Here is a 15,742-nt window from a genome sequence, read left to right as displayed (position 1 = left end):
ATCAAGTGTCAACAAGCTCTTCTCCATATAGTGTACCTTTCTTTTTTTTGTGGTGATACCATGATGCATTTCTTCTTCTATAGGGTGTAAATTGGAAGACGTGGAAAGGTTTTGAATTTTCCATCCCTTTCACCGAGATGAAAATGCGTCCACGAGGCATGGGCAACTGGCGCCGATTATAGAACCCTGCTGACACAATCTGGAACCGCCCAACTGAAAACTGGAAGCAACATGGCACCTTCCAAAACCCCAGTCCAGCCATCCCTATGGGATACCCATTAAGGTCAAAAACAAAGGAAATTTAAATAATAAGCAGCTTTAGAAACTTGTGTCATATATACATTTTCTGTCACCTGGATTATTGTTTGTGGGTAAGAGACATGGACTCTAGAACCAACCTTAGGCCTACATCAGCCATTGGATGTTCAATGTCTTGAAGGACAGCTAAAGAATAAGGAATTCCCAGTGCCGTGGCCTGCTAAAGACTGGATGATGAAAAACCTTAATCAGGAGCAAGCTGAAATGTAACATGAAACTCTAAGGAGCATCAAGATAAAGCTAAATGGTAACTAAAATAGGTAGATGAGGGATCCAGAATACATATACTGGGGATGTATAATTTAAATTGTAAAACATGAAGAGAATGCCATAGTGTTGTATGACCAAACAGCTCTTGCACCTTTTTTTGTCTTTCTTGAAACACAATTGCTCCTATTCCTATGTCATGGTGCATTTGGCCTAAAAAAAGCTCATTTTGCATTAAAATACATGCTTTTTTTCCATAGTATGCTAGTAAAACCTCAGCTAATTTAAAAACCACGCCTGCTCTCCGTGAAATGTATGCAGGCATGCTATGATACTATCTCCATTCTGACTATAAAGGAAAATGGTGTAAAAATAAGTTTATAGTTCCAGTGAATAGCCACATCAGGCGGGTGTTTTTTTGGGCCCGTACACCACCCCTTCTCCTCCCCTTGGCTCATCTATGACCAAATGTATTCCTAAAGTTGACAATAGGACATTAAGACCTCATGCCCTTCAATTGAGAATTTCCAGGCTAAATTAAAAGAAATTGTAGCAAGAATAGAATGAATACAAAGCAGGGACCTATTCTCATTGCCATTCTCACTGGCCATGTTCCCTTTTTTATGTAAAGCACAATAATGCTTTCTGTGGAAATTTGCAAATATTTATTACAGGTCTGTGAGAGATTACAGACCTGTAACTTAGCAAAAGCAGGAAAGAATTTGCCATTGTTTTTCCTTCCCTGACCTCAAGTTGCCTGCCCACCACTATGAAAGAAACAGAAAATTAAATAAATTGGACTACTTTAGGACTAAGCAAATAAACAGGGCTATGTTTAAGAGGGAACTGGATGACTATGTTACAGTATGCCAAGGTAGCACCCCCACCCCCCATCCCAATCCCTATTCAACACTCTTTGGTTTTGCTTTGACATGGCTGTTCTAGAAGGCTATGGGCTATTTTTTCACTAGAGCAGTTTCAAGTGCAGCGGCCTATTGTAACCAATGAAATCTAACCTCTCACATATTCAAAAGCACCAGGATAAAGAAAAGTGATTGCTGTTTGGTTGCTGTATTTTGCACATCGCTATCATTAAATAAGCTTGTACATTAAAGTCAGTGAATGTTAAAGCTGAAAAAATACAAAAAGATGAACCATCACTTAGACATCGGAGAAAACAGAGTGGAGGATGCAAAACCAAAGCCCGGGGAAGAGGAAAGTGCCATGGCGTCACAAAGAAAATGGTGGCAGGATCGGGGCTTGGTTTCGCCCAATACCCTCCACCTTTATATAAATATATAAATATAACAGATGGATACACTGTCTATTTTTATAAAAGCACAGTATTGGAAGGGACGTTATGGGAGGGAACAGATGGTAAATGTGTTTTTTTTTTTTGTAAACTGCTTTTAATAAAACATGGCGGGACATGACATTGGTGTTTGTGTGAATTGAAAATTTAAATGTATTTTAGCTTCCTATCCCATACTCAGTCTCATTGATTCCAATTCTTTGCCCGTGTAGGTTAGAAAATGAAAGAATCCTATTGGCTAAATAAGGGCTAAATAAGGCTTTTCAGGCAGTTATTATTTCACTCTCTGTTACCTAACTTGGGTTTTGTGGTCCATGTCAGGCATGATGGGAAATCTTTCCAACTGGAACAAAGACAAAAGAAAAACATTTTAGTAGTGTGAGGAAGGGTTAGAACATTTCGTGCATGGCCATAGCGAGCACCCGAGCCAACCCTCAACGTGAACTGATCTCCAGGGCAGTACGATACCTTTGCCCATAACTCTTCCCATGAGTAGGTGGCGAGTGGAGATCAACTTCCTGTCCACCCTCCTGGCTGTGCAGCTTTGCCCCTCACTCCCAGGGGTCCCAGATGCTGGCCTAACTTTCCTCTGCCTGACAGCCAGGGAACACCAGTAGAACTCGTTCTCACTCTCTTCAGAGCAGTGTTCTTACCAACTAAAGATAACACGAGGCTGGATGAGGCTAAGGTCCTTTACTTGAAAGCCTCAATCAATCAAATGGTTCTAATAGGTCACAGGCCCCAACACAGTTCCAACAGCAACTGACTGTTGGTCCCAGGCCCTGCCGGTGGCTGCCTGTGTCCATGCAGAAGGCAATCCCTGTAGACCTGATGTTCTTCCTGGGCTAAGGAGGAAGGGGATAGAGGGGTCTACTTGCTTCCAATGTCCTCTACTTCTCTCCTGGGGCTAGATGGGGAATCCCAGGGCACACTGCCCTCCCATAGGAGGCGGAAGAGCAGGAGTTCAGCAGACAGATGTTGCCTCTTTCTCCTCCTCTACATCCTGACCCACTTCCCTACTAGGTCCTGCCTAATCTCCAAGCCTTCTCGCAGGGGAGGAGGCAACTTAAAGGGGAACCTGCTCTGCCTACTACCTACTGTACCTACCTACACTCTGACTACATTTTATTGCTAAGGGAATATAATCTTCACTCACAAGCCCACCCCACTGGCTGGGTGGGTGCCATAAGCCAAGCAAGGACTTGTCTGATGTCCCAAACTGCCAATAGATCCAAAGGAGAAAAAACCAGCAGTGTTACATTTTAATGTAAACACAGCTTATTTGTACCAGATAGGCAAAGGTAAAAGCCCACCTAGGGCCTCTTCGTTTAATGTGTTTCAAACTAGGCTTGATTATACAAAGGGTGCTTTGGATGAGGTAGAGAAGTTTGGCGGTGATATCACAAACTTCAACTTGTTCAATTAGAGATCACTTTGTATTCATTGAGAAAATGTAAAGTGTTCTCTGAATGGCACCTGTACAGAGAAAGTGACTGCATGTGTTCACCAAGCAGTAGGACAGCCAATCAACATGGCAGTTGGGAGCTAGTGGAAATCACTGGAGTAACCTTAACTATAAAAGTGATTTCCAGCTTCCACTGGGATATTCCAGGAAAGGATCATGCATACTTACATTGGTCCAAGGTGGACCAATGTAACTATGTAAAAATAGCCATACCTGGAATTCAGCTTTGAAGGAATACACATCTATAATAACGATACATTACATTTATTATTCATCTTATTATTGATAGTGTGTCAGATGTGTCATCTTATAAATGATGTTGTGGGAGATGTATCATTATTGTAGATACTTACTAGGTCTATGGATACATAAATACCTCTCACTTCCTGCCCCTCCTTGTCTCTATGATTAAGCCCAGTTTTGGGTGAAACACGTTAGAGTGGAGGTCCCAGGCGGGGCTTCATGTTTGCTGTTTGTAAGAATCCAACACAAATGTAGCTGTATTATTCCAAAGTGCCATCAGCTCTTTCTCTTTTGGATCTACTATTTGATTGCTCTCTATGCTTTCCTTTGGTAATGAACATTCCTGCTGCCCTCTAGCCCTGCTGCCCACAAGTGCCATGAAGGTTAAGTACAGTCCTGGTGATTCTTGGTATAAGGGCTAGTTTACACTTGCAAAATATATGGATAAACAGCGCAAAATAGACCTAAATACAAATATTAGTAAATCACACAATGTAAATGTTCCAAATTAAATAGTGAATATATATATCAAAAAATCTTCAGAAAAAAAACATAAAATCCCTTGTGATGAAAACTGAAGATTCCAAAGATGTTTATAACCTTCTACCTCTCACCCGTGCACACCAACATCAAATACACTCACCAGATTTTGGTGAGTGAAAAGCCTTTAAGGATTTTTGGGGAATCCTAAACCCCCTTTTCATCAGCTCAATGATAGCCTGCCCCTCCAAGTTTAGATCTTCTTTCAGGTCCTCACCGTGGCTTCCTAGTTTGCTCCACCATATCATCAAAGAGAAAACGTATATAGTGTAATATTGCCACATCAGTATTATACCAAAAGACAAAATCCAGGCCACTTGCATTTCAACAGCTTGTAAAAGGCACATTTATTAAGCCCATGACAGCCTGATGATGAAAACCAGCCACATAATCCAGGATTCCCACACCAATGCAGCCAGATAGAGCAGAGGAACAGCAGAGAACCAGCCTAGATCCCACAAAATGGGATCCACTCACCGGAAGTGACGTCAGACGTATGGCAAATCGACCGGAATTGTGTCAACGCGTTTCGCCCCTCCCATCGGGCGTTCTCAAGACATCCATTTCCTGTCTCCAACGTCTTAAACAGCTCACAGATGACCCACCCCTCACTACTAATTGGTCAATAATTCACCCTGAGGTCATCACAGAGGACAAGGGGGCGCTCTTTATATCTGGAGGAAAAGAAATTTAATCTCCAAACACAGAAAGGTTTCTTCACAGTGAGAACTGTGAAAATGTGGAATAGACTCCCTCAAGAGTTGGTTATGGCCAGCTCAGTAGATTGCTTCAAAAAAGTCCTGGATTCTTTCCTAGATACACAGAATATAACTGGATACTAACATTTATAGGTAAAGTTGATCCGGGGAATATCCGATTGCCTCTCAGGGGAATTTTTTTCCCAGCAGGGGCAAATTGGATCATGCTTTGCTGGGTTTTTTGCCTGCCTGTGGATCAACTGTGGGTATAGGATTATAGCATTTTTTTTTTTTATGGTTGAACTGGATGGACTTTTGTCTTTTTTCAGCCAGACTATGAAACTAGGTACCTATGAGTATAAAGGACAATGCTCCCCGCTGGAGAAGTAACAAAGGTTTCCAACATTAAGTTTGACACATAACACATTAAAGCATACAGTATAAGAGCAGAACGCCAGTCAGTTAGGTATAGATTGGTCATAGCCCTGAGAAATACCCAATTTTGCAGTGTAGACACCTCTCTCCGAGAGGTTCAGCACAGGAACTAAAAAAACTAATCGAGTTGCTTGTATGAAAGGTCAGCCTAGTTAGAGTCATTCCTCACACTTATAAGCAAGGACGCGACTCCAAAACAGAGAGCCACAAGAGAAAATAAAAAGAGAGTAAAACGGGGAGGGGCAGTAAAGAAAGAAGAAGAAGGGAGGAGAAGGGTTTGGGTCCACTCCAGAGGCTGGAAAAACACATTGAAGATGTAACAAACATGCCGTTTCAGGTCATAGGTCTAAGAAGCATTTGGGGGGTCGTGTAGATGGAAACTGCTTGAGCTAAGGCTGCCAGGTTTGCAAAAATTTATCATGCGTGTTGGTTTGAATAGCTGTACGTTTCTCATTACCAGTGTGCCATGCACCCGACTTTTCACTTCATCAAAGATGAGGTCCGGCAACTTACACGCTTTCACTATTGTCTGTTTTTTCACTACACAAATGTTGGTTATTAAAATATTTTCCAACCTAGTGACACCCTCTAACAATTTTATGAAAAAGCGCTGATCACATATCCTTCCTAAAATGTAAATGAAAACCCATATTGACCTAACTTTGATAACTTTGGGGCACGCCCACCATATATATTTTATGTTTCCCAGGTCTGGACACCCCCGCAAGCATGTGGGGGTAAGTAGGAAGGTATTTTGCGATTCTCGCTGGGGTAAAGTAACATCTCAATATGACTTTGAATGAATTTTCCAGGGCAAGGACGTTACGCGACGACAGAAATAGTGCTTCCCACATTTTGCCCCAAGTGTCTGGAGTTTGACCAGAGCTGAAATCCCTTTCTCAATTCATACAGCAAGACAAGGTTTGGATATTGGAGTTATTCAATATGGAAGAGTATAATAAGGAGATGAGACCTTGGGTAGTGGTAGGGGCGGACTAACAACTCATGGGGCCCCCGGGCAATAGGGGATCATGGGGCCCCTGTGTCCTTGCCCAAACTCAAAAAAGCCTATGAAAAAGGTACCAGGGGCATCTCATGGGGCCCCCTACTGACCCCGGGCCCTCGGGCAGTGCCCGAGTTTCCAAATGGTCAGTCCGCCCCTGGGTAGTGGGGCGTGTCTGGACATCTGGTCTCGAAAGCTGTGGAAAGTTTCAGACAATTGGGATTTATAGTTAGTGATTCTAAAAGGTGTTGGATTTGCAGATAATAGAATGTATCTGATTCTGTTCATCTCAAGCTTCTTGGAGCCTCCAAGCATGCTGATTTCTGATTGGCTGCCATGAAGTTATGGCACATCATTGCTCTCTGCAACGTTATTACACAGAGGTCGAAAAGTGGTGATCCAGCGGGACCGTTGTTCAGTAATCTGGTTTTATTTCAGGCTCCTCTGCCTTTGATCTCCAGAAAATGGAATGAATCATCGTTTCATCGCGGAGCACAGCTGTAGACAATTAGGAACCCAGATAAACAAAGCTATAAACAGCGCCTGATTCATACATTCACAGAAATAAATTGATTTGCAGTGACAAACACAATGCGAGGTTCACTACACCCCACCACACGTGGATGGCAAGCAGCGCCTAATGTGCTGTAATTGTTAGAAGTTGCAAAATAGAAAGGATGATGCCTTTTGGGGTTACCTTATCTGCTTAAAGGGGACCCGTCTCGATAAAATCTTTATGCTGCCATTACTAGCTTTTACTTTTATTGTTTTACCTGCTGCAAGGGACTGGTCTACTGGACACATCCCCTGGCTTTGCCTTTCAGTACCGTGAGAAAGAGCTCTGATATTACTGCATACTTGATATGGGTCAGTGACTCTTTAAATATTAACCTCCCTAGCGGTCTGATTATGTTCATATTTCTGTGCTCAAAGGGGTACATTTTTTTGCATGGAAATATGTAGTTTTTTTTATTGTAGATCTGTAATTTTTAGGAATAACTCACTGAAATCTGCCCGAACAAGAGTCTAGTAAACATCCCGGGTATGATAAAACTTGAAACACAAAATCATAAATTATAATTTAATAAATAATCATAAAAAATAATAATATAATAATAATAAATTTAATTCAATAATATAATCAAACCAAAAACACTGAAATTTGAAATAGAGCGCCAAGTTCGCACATCACTGAGCAAAGTCGCAAAATCGTTTTCAGTGTCTGATGATGAATTTCCCCCACGAATCATTATCACTCAATTCTGCAAGTGGTTCTAATTTACTATCGCTGTTCTCTAGCTGGTCTAAAACCGCTTTTGACATAAAGGGACGCTTTTTGGACACCATGGACGTTTCTCAGTTTCCAGGCAGAAAGAACAGTAAAAATGCAGGCAGAGCACAGGACAAAGCACTCGGCACAAAATGTATGTGAAATGGTTTGATACAGTAATGTTATACTATGTGATTTTAGTGTATTTAGTGAATGTCACTTTTTGTCATTTTCAAATTTCCCGCCGTTCCGTCCCCGTACGTCCCGACGTCGCAGGGAACGGAACCCAGATGACAGATGCAGGCATCCGCTGGATTACATTGCATGAGGGACATCGCGGGAGAGCAGGACAAGGTAAGCGATTGAGGGATTGTGGAGCAGCGCCGCATGGTAAGCCTGAGTGTAGCTCGGGGTTAACGCTTGTGGTACTGAAGCTTTACCCCGAGCTACACTCGGGAATACCGCCAGGGAGGTTAAGGAAAAGATGACCTGCCAGAACCTAGGGCAGCTGTAGAAAATCCCAAATTTTGGGTTGTCCCTAGAACAGGAATAGAGGGGAAATCTTCCAATGGGGACGGTAGTTCTGGTGACAACCAGGGATTCCCTCACTTCCTGTTTTGGCTATGGGACAGGAAGTGAAGGGAAATCTCCCCAATGGGACAAAGATGGTGGGGCAAAAAACTGACAGAGGTTGTAGCCCACCCTTACTTTTTCTGATCCCCAGTCCCACAGATGGAAAAATACTCTCTGATGTTTGTATTCAAGTTAAAGTCCAGGCAAGGAGCTAAATACATGGTTTGAATGCATATAGGTGAACTCATTTACCTTCCAAAACATTTATAGTTCTGTTCAGCTGCTCATGTGATTGAAAGACCATTTCCTTCCAGACAGCACAGCCTGGTCCTATACCACTTTTGCAGTAGGGATACACTATGGGCAAAAACACACCACCTATCTACTGAATGGACAATAAAAGAGCAGCAGCACATTGATGAGTCATCACTCTGCTCTCTCCTCCTGTGGGCATGATCCCTGTCAGCATATGTGCTCTGTGGTAGAACTTGATTGGCTCTCCCTCACACCTCTATGAAGGATTATAGGATTATAGGATGCTGTTATATTTATTTTTTTTAATGGTTGAACTGGATGGACTTTTGTTTTTTTTCAGCCAGACTAACTATGTAACTAACTTAAAATACATTTCTTTTTATAAGAAATCCTCAATTTATGTCTAACTCGCATTTGGCTTTAAAGCTGAACGCAGGCAAAACAAATATTGTCTAAATGAAAGAGGTATGTGTATTCTTCCCTGAATCTTGGTGTGCTTTGTGTATTTCTTCCAGATCTGTACAGTCATCCAGTGTGAAACTTTCCCTCTGTGCAGGAGCTTCCTGTAATAAAGACTGCTTACTGCTGCGCTCTCTCTTTGTGGAGGGTGACTGGTCTGGTCTCCTCCTCCTCTTTTCTGCAGGCAGCCTGTAGTGGGTGTTGCCTGATGCCTATGTGCAGCACAGTGATGATGTCACTGCCACTTTGATGAGAGAATATCTGGGTTTGCAAAGACATTTGGTGCACAAAAACTGGATTCATATCATTTGAGGTCACTGTGGAATATATTTAAAAGAAATTTTTGTGCCTGGAGTTTAGCTTTAAATTTTCGGGTAAAGTAGAGAAGGTTGAGAAGGCAACTCTACATCAGATGTTAATGGTGATTCATCCTCTTCCAGTGTGCATATTTTTCCAGTGTCTAATATGTCTTGCCATAGTTCTCTGTATCCAACTATATGTTTTCCTTAAGTGTGTATAATTTTCATTCTGAAAAAGCTTTCCAGGATGACTCTGGGTTTATGATGAGAAGGCTGCCTCATTACTCCTGCCCTGGTGACAACAAAGGTCCTATTTGCCTTTCTGCATTTGCTAAACTATGTTGGGGCTCAACCAGTAATCCATATAAGCTGGTGTCATCAACATAACAGAGGGCCATAATGTATTCAAAGGCTTAGTAATGAGATCACATATATTTAGTTAACCTAGCATGGGCTATGTGTACAAGTTCCTCCATTTTAGCCTCTCTATCCAGCTGCATGAACCGTTCTTTCAGAGTAGGATCCTGTTGTTGGTGCCAGAGGACCAGACTGTACATACTGACCACGTTGTGCATAGCTTTAGGTTATTTTTTGTTGCATTGGTGAAATTTCCCTTCACTTTCTGTTCCATAGACTCAAAAGGAAGCTAGAGGAAATATCACAACATAAGGGAGATTCACCTTTTGGACAGGTGTCCCCAGAACGGGTGTCCCCTTTGGAGGATATCACCTTACTTTTTGTTCTGGGGCCAATTCTTTCTTCTCCCTTTCTTTCTTGTTGACAATTGCACCAATACCAATGGATTTGTTCTCTGCTTCCTCCAGAATATTCCCTATTGCTTAGTGAGGCTGCTCAAAAAATTATAGGGCCAGTAGGAAGGCTGGGAGAAGGAAGAGGGGCTAAGTTCAATTTCTATTACAAAAGGTTGAGATTTGCATAAAACGTGGTTGTGACAGCCATAACGTCTACCCATAGCCCCTACCCATAGCTCAAACTTTGTTCTTGGTTTTGGTTAGACCAGAGAAGGGTTAAACCTCTGCTGGGTTTTTTTTTGCTGTCTATGTACTTCTGGGGTAATTTCCCTTTACTTCATGTCCTAGAGAGGAAACAGAAAGCTAGAGGAATTCTCTTACATCGAGGGGGATTCCCCTCTTAGACAACTGTTTCCTTTGGAAGATTTCTGCTCTATTCCTATCCTGGGGAGAACTGTAAAATTTTGGATTTCCCCTCATTTTCTTTTTTGGTGACAATAGTCGCCACTACAAAGAAAGGGGTTATTCTCTCACATGGGGACACAGACAACAAAAAAAACCAAAGACTTGAAAGAGGGTCTAACCCCTTCCCCTGTCTATTTAAAATGAGGGGAAAAAAAAGTCTTGCCTAGAGCCATGCTAGTCAGATATTTTTACTTTCTTTTGTAAAAGAAAACAGTCAACAGCTTTTTGAAGTAGACCAGTTTGGTTGGAATCTAGCCAACCTGGCAGGACATTTCTGTCATTTTTCACTTGGTGCCCCTGATGGAAGAATGTGGTAATATAGGGGGAACCATCAGCCATGTTCTATGCATCTCTGAAATGATGGCCCCGAGATACGGTAATATGTTCTGCTCCAAGTATGTGGGGCATTGCTTCAAGAATCTCCCTCCTTGGGCCAGTTGTGCCCAAAACAGGAGTCCCTATTGAAGCAGTTCCCCTTCTTGTTCTGGATTTCCTTTATTTTCTCGTTGACAACAGTCTCCAGTTCAAATAGAGAGGGTGAATCTCTCCAATAGGGAAGCAGACAGCAATAAAAAATTGACCTAGGGTCTAACCCTGGGCGGACTGACAACTCATGGGGCCACCATGCAATAGGGGATCATGGGGCCCCTGTGACCTTTCCCACACTCAAAAAAGCCTATAAAAAAAAAAAGGTACCAGGGGCATTTCATGGGGCCCCCTACTGACCCCAGGCCCTCGGGCAGTGCCCAAATGCTCAAATGGTCAGTCCGCCCCTGGTCTATCCCTTCCCCACTTTATCGAAAAACTGAAAAACGAAAATTTTCCTGGAGATACACTTTAAATAAAGTATGTATGTGTTGGTGTTGTTGGTTACTCCATCACTACAATGGAATAAGCGGATATTTGATTTTACACCTCAGAGGGCTCTAAGTCATGTGAAGTTACAGTTTCAGCACCATAAAACAATATTTATGTATTATGGCTGTGTGGTCATGCTTGGCATGAGGTGAAAGTTGAAACAACATTATCCATGACTTCAATGTCGCTAAATCACACATGGAGTAATAGCGTGCGTGTTGTCTGCATACAACATACCTTCCCACTGACATCATTCTTCATAATCCCAATACAGACCAGAGGCTGTGTCAGCTGTGTGGAATATGTAATAGTTCACAGCTACCATTAATCCCTCCGAGGGAGAAGGAACCTTTTTTTTTTGTTATTCTTTATCATTACGCCATATGTCTTTACCATGATACATCCCAGTTAGTCTATTACATGTGGAGGGGCAATTATTTTATTATCTGGGCCAGTGCTGCAAGAATACAGCCATTAACCCCTTTTCCACCAAAGCAGTTTTTGCATTTTTTTCACGTGTTTAAAAATCATTTTAGGCCTGAAAATTACTTAAAACCCCCACCAGCAGACACCTTGGAGAATAAAAATAGAGTTAGTTCCAGTTTTTTATGTCACATGCTATTAACACAATGGTTTATCAAATGCAACATTTCAGTAAAAAAATACACAAAAGTTTATTTTAGGACACACAAACGCAATATAGTTCCTAACTTTTTTTTTTAAATATAACAGATGAGGTTGTGCCGAGTAAAGAGATACCCAGAGTGTCATACCTTAAAATTGTGTGCGCCCGCGAAACGGCAACACACTTCGGCACCCAACATTTTCCACAGGCAATGCTTTAAAGTGTTACTAAACCCCGGACTCTGCATTCACTATATCTGGTCTCCCCGGACCCTGCATTCACTATATCTGGTCTCCCCGGACCCCGCATTCACTATATCTGGTCTCCCCGGACCCTGCGTTCACTGTATCTGGTCTCCCCGGACCCCGCGTTCACTGTATCTGGTCTCCCCGGACCACGCGTTCACTGTATCTGGTCTCCCCGGACCCCGCGTTCACTATATCTGGTCTCCCCGGACCCCGCGTTCACTGTATCTGGTCTCCCCAGACCCCGCATTCACTGTATCTGGTCTCCCCAGACCCCGCATTCACTGTATCTGGTCTCCCCGGACCCCGCATTCACTGTATCTGGTCTCCCCGGACCCCACATTCACTGTATTTGGTCTCCCCGGACCCCGCATTCACTGTATCTGGTCTCCCCGGACCCTGCATTCACTATATCTGGTCTCCCCGGACCCTGCATTCACTATATTTGGTCTCCCCGGACCCTGCGTTCACTATATCTGGTCTCCCACAGTACACACAACATGGAAGTGCAATTATTTTAGTAAGTAAAAAGGTCCTTTTGACCATGCGATTTTCCTGCTGTTCCCCCTAAAGCTCTACGGGTTGAGATGCGCGATGGTGCCATTAAGAACCATGCAATTTGGCTGTGGGTGGTTGTGGGTGCGGGAACAGTTGCGATTCCCACAACCACCCTGCACAGTGCAGGCAGGTGTGAACCTAGCTTTAAAGGTGTTACTAAACCCAAGTCCACGCATTCACTATATCTGGTCTCCACGGACCCCGCATTCACTATATCTAGTCTCCCCGGATCCCGCATTGACTACATCTGGTCTCCCCGGACCCCGCATTCACTATATCTGGTCTCCCCAGACCCTGCATTCACTATATCTGGTCTCCCCAGACCCCCCATTCACTATATCTGCTCTCCCCGGACCCCGCATTCACTATATCTGATCTCCCCAGACCCCGCATTCACTATATTTGATCTCCCAGGACCCTGCATTCACTATATCTGGTCTCCCAGGACCCTGTATTCACTATATCTGGTCTCCCCGGACCCTGCATTCACTATATCTGGTCTCCCCGGACCCTGCATTCACTATATCTGGTCTCCAAGGACCCTGAATTCACTATATCTGGTCTCCCACAGTACACAACATGGAAATGCAATTATTGTAGTAAATATAAACTGCTAAATACCTTTTCTCATCAGCAGTTAGAGCAGGCTTGCAACTTCTGTCAGTGTCCGGATGAGCACTAGTTACAGCTTGTAGGCGGAGTTTTCATGCTGCTCTGACTGTCCTATGAGGTTGCATAACCCCTGACCCTCTGTCTGAATAGTGCCGATTGGCCCTGTGCTGATCACATGCACTCCCCCTTCCCACAGTACACACTAAATGGAAGTGCAATTATTGTAGTAAATACAAACTGCTAAATACCTTTTCTCATCAGCAGTATATGGCAGTCTTGTGACTTCTATCAGTGTACAGCTGAGCACTAGTTAATCTTGTACTAGAAGTTTCATTCTGCTCTGACTGTCCTTTGAGGCTGCATAACCCCTGACCTCTGTATGGACAGTGCTGATTGGCCCTGTGCTGATCACATGCACCCTCCCAAAGGAAAAAAAAACTCTCTAGCAACACACACCAAACTGAGCATGTGCAGAGTGACTCCTAGAGCTCTGTACAACCAGCAGATGACTTGGGGACAGTATAAGAAGGGGAGGATTAGAGGAGACAGAATCAAACAGCCTTTTGCACAATGTGAAGGATTAACTCCTTTGGTTCCACAGTGAGTATAACAAGCATGCTTTTCTGCATATACAGACTGATTGTACTGTTGTGGGTTTAGTAACACATTAAAGGTCCCTACAGGTCATCAGTTTAGAAGTAATCAAGAATAATGGCCCTAGAAATGTTCCTGTCACTCCAATGTGCACAGTGACATGTAACAAGTGCACAGGGAAGTGTTTGTACATAGGCACCCCCGACACCTGTTCATATGTGCGAGTATGTGGGGGTGGGCTCAAATGTTTTTAGTGGGGATTAAGTGCTTGGGTGTAGCTTTTTTCACTAAACTTAATTTTTTTTATCACCTAGTGCAGCACAAGCCATGCTAGGGAACTGACTCCTCCTGAAGAAGTCAAATGTTATAGCAAGCTCAGAGGCATACTAAATAAAGAACAAATCCTCTTGTGCTGCCAAACCTAATATAATAAACAAAGAGTGGCTGCAAACACCAAATTGTGTTCCCACAACACTGAGTAGCGCAGCACTATTTATCCATTTATTTCTCAGAGCCGTATTACCATTGAATACAATTCATTTTTTAAAAGAAAAAAACTCTACAAATAAGCATTTTAAAATACTTGATTATTCTGGGTTTTTTTCCGTGTAACTTTTAATTTGGTGGCAGGAGGCTTAACTCACAAACCTACAATACAGGATAAAGATGCTTACTTTCTATAAAGTGGCAGTTATTTTTAGCCGAGTTCAAAGAGAATTGAAAATTGAACAGTCACATTGCAAAAAAAGATCCTCCATCTTGTGTTAAACCACTGTGACCTGAGCCTAGGGGACTCTTCACACAAAGTATGGCTGCATGGGAGACTCGACCTTGTGCAGGGAGGTATCCATAAAGAGGGAACGTATGTTATCTTCCATGGCAATCAGATGGTTTTATTTTTTTTAAAAAAGTGACAGTTATTTTTAGCTGAGTTCAAGGAGAATTGAAAATAACTATCACATGGCGAAAATAAAGGATCCTAATCTTGTGTTAAAGCATTGTGAACTGAGCCTAGGGTTTCTTCACATGAAATTTGGCTACATGGGAGACTCTGGGCCTTGTGCAGGGGGATATCCATAAAGAGGGAATGTATATTTTCTTCCAGGACAACCAGATGGTTCTAGTTGGCTACTAGAGGCAACACAGTCATTTGATTTCCGATATTCTTATACACAAAGCACCTGATGAGAGACGTTGGAGAATTGCCCTTCTCAAAATGAAGGCAAATGAGCGAGTCCATCCAAAACCATTTCAGATTTTTGGTGGATGCTGGAGAATGAAACCAGTTGGAAGTCTCTTCTATTTCTCTGTGGACTCTATGGTGGGATCTCTTTATTGAGTTTCTATATCTGCATGCCTGTTGTGCCCATTATGAGGGTGTAACAGAACCGACACAGACTGCGCTTGAGTACTTCTGTTAGACTACCGCTTCCCCTTCCGAGTACTTCCGTTAGACTACCGCTTCCCCTTCCGAACACCAACAACAGGCACCACAGCAGACCATACAAGACTAGACGACACCAGTCTTTAAGTAATCAAAAGGTAAAAACTACTTTATTTGAACACAGATACAAGATATATACACTCAGGGGACAGTCACCACTCCCTGCATACTGACACAGGGCAGGGCAATCTACATTTAGTAACAAGAGACACACAGGTATTGAAACTTCACACCAGCAGACAGTCCCATCAGGATGGAGGGCTGCTGGAGACACCCCCCCACTAAGCTAATACACATACATACATCCCATAATAGTTTGCTCCCAAACAATAGAACAATGGGATGCAGCCACATAGCATCAAACAATCAACAACCCCCACACAATATTAGGACAGATCACCCTGTACCCCTAACAGGCACAGGGTGATTTACACATAAGAGGCATATGGGGAGCTGAGACAGGGGTCTCCCCACCTCTCCAAAGTGAGCTGGGTGCCATGGATACCCCACCA

At 43.0% G+C, this 15,742-nt stretch overlaps 1 protein-coding gene across 2 annotated transcripts in view; it reads left to right on the top strand.

Annotated features, from left to right (window-relative positions):
• The window catches only part of TNXB (tenascin XB), a 205,408-nt gene extending 203,450 nt beyond the window's left edge, over positions 1-1,958 (top strand). For both annotated transcript variants that reach the window (XM_089693391.1, XM_089693392.1), the window contains one exon: positions 84-1,958. In XM_089693391.1, coding sequence (XP_089549517.1) covers positions 84-182 — 99 coding nt within the window. In that variant the 3' untranslated portion in view covers positions 183-1,958. The remainder of the gene's footprint in view (positions 1-83) is intronic.
• The last annotated feature ends 13,784 nt before the right edge of the window (positions 1,959-15,742 follow it).

Source organism: Staurois parvus, unplaced genomic scaffold, assembly GCF_062004578.1.
Source record: "Staurois parvus isolate SC_StPar_1 unplaced genomic scaffold, SC_StPar_1.0 ptg000631l, whole genome shotgun sequence".
In the NCBI taxonomy this organism is placed as follows: Eukaryota; Metazoa; Chordata; class Amphibia; order Anura; family Ranidae; genus Staurois; species Staurois parvus.
The sequence above is the reverse complement of the archived record's forward strand: the minus strand, read 5'-3'. Positions and strand labels throughout refer to the sequence as shown.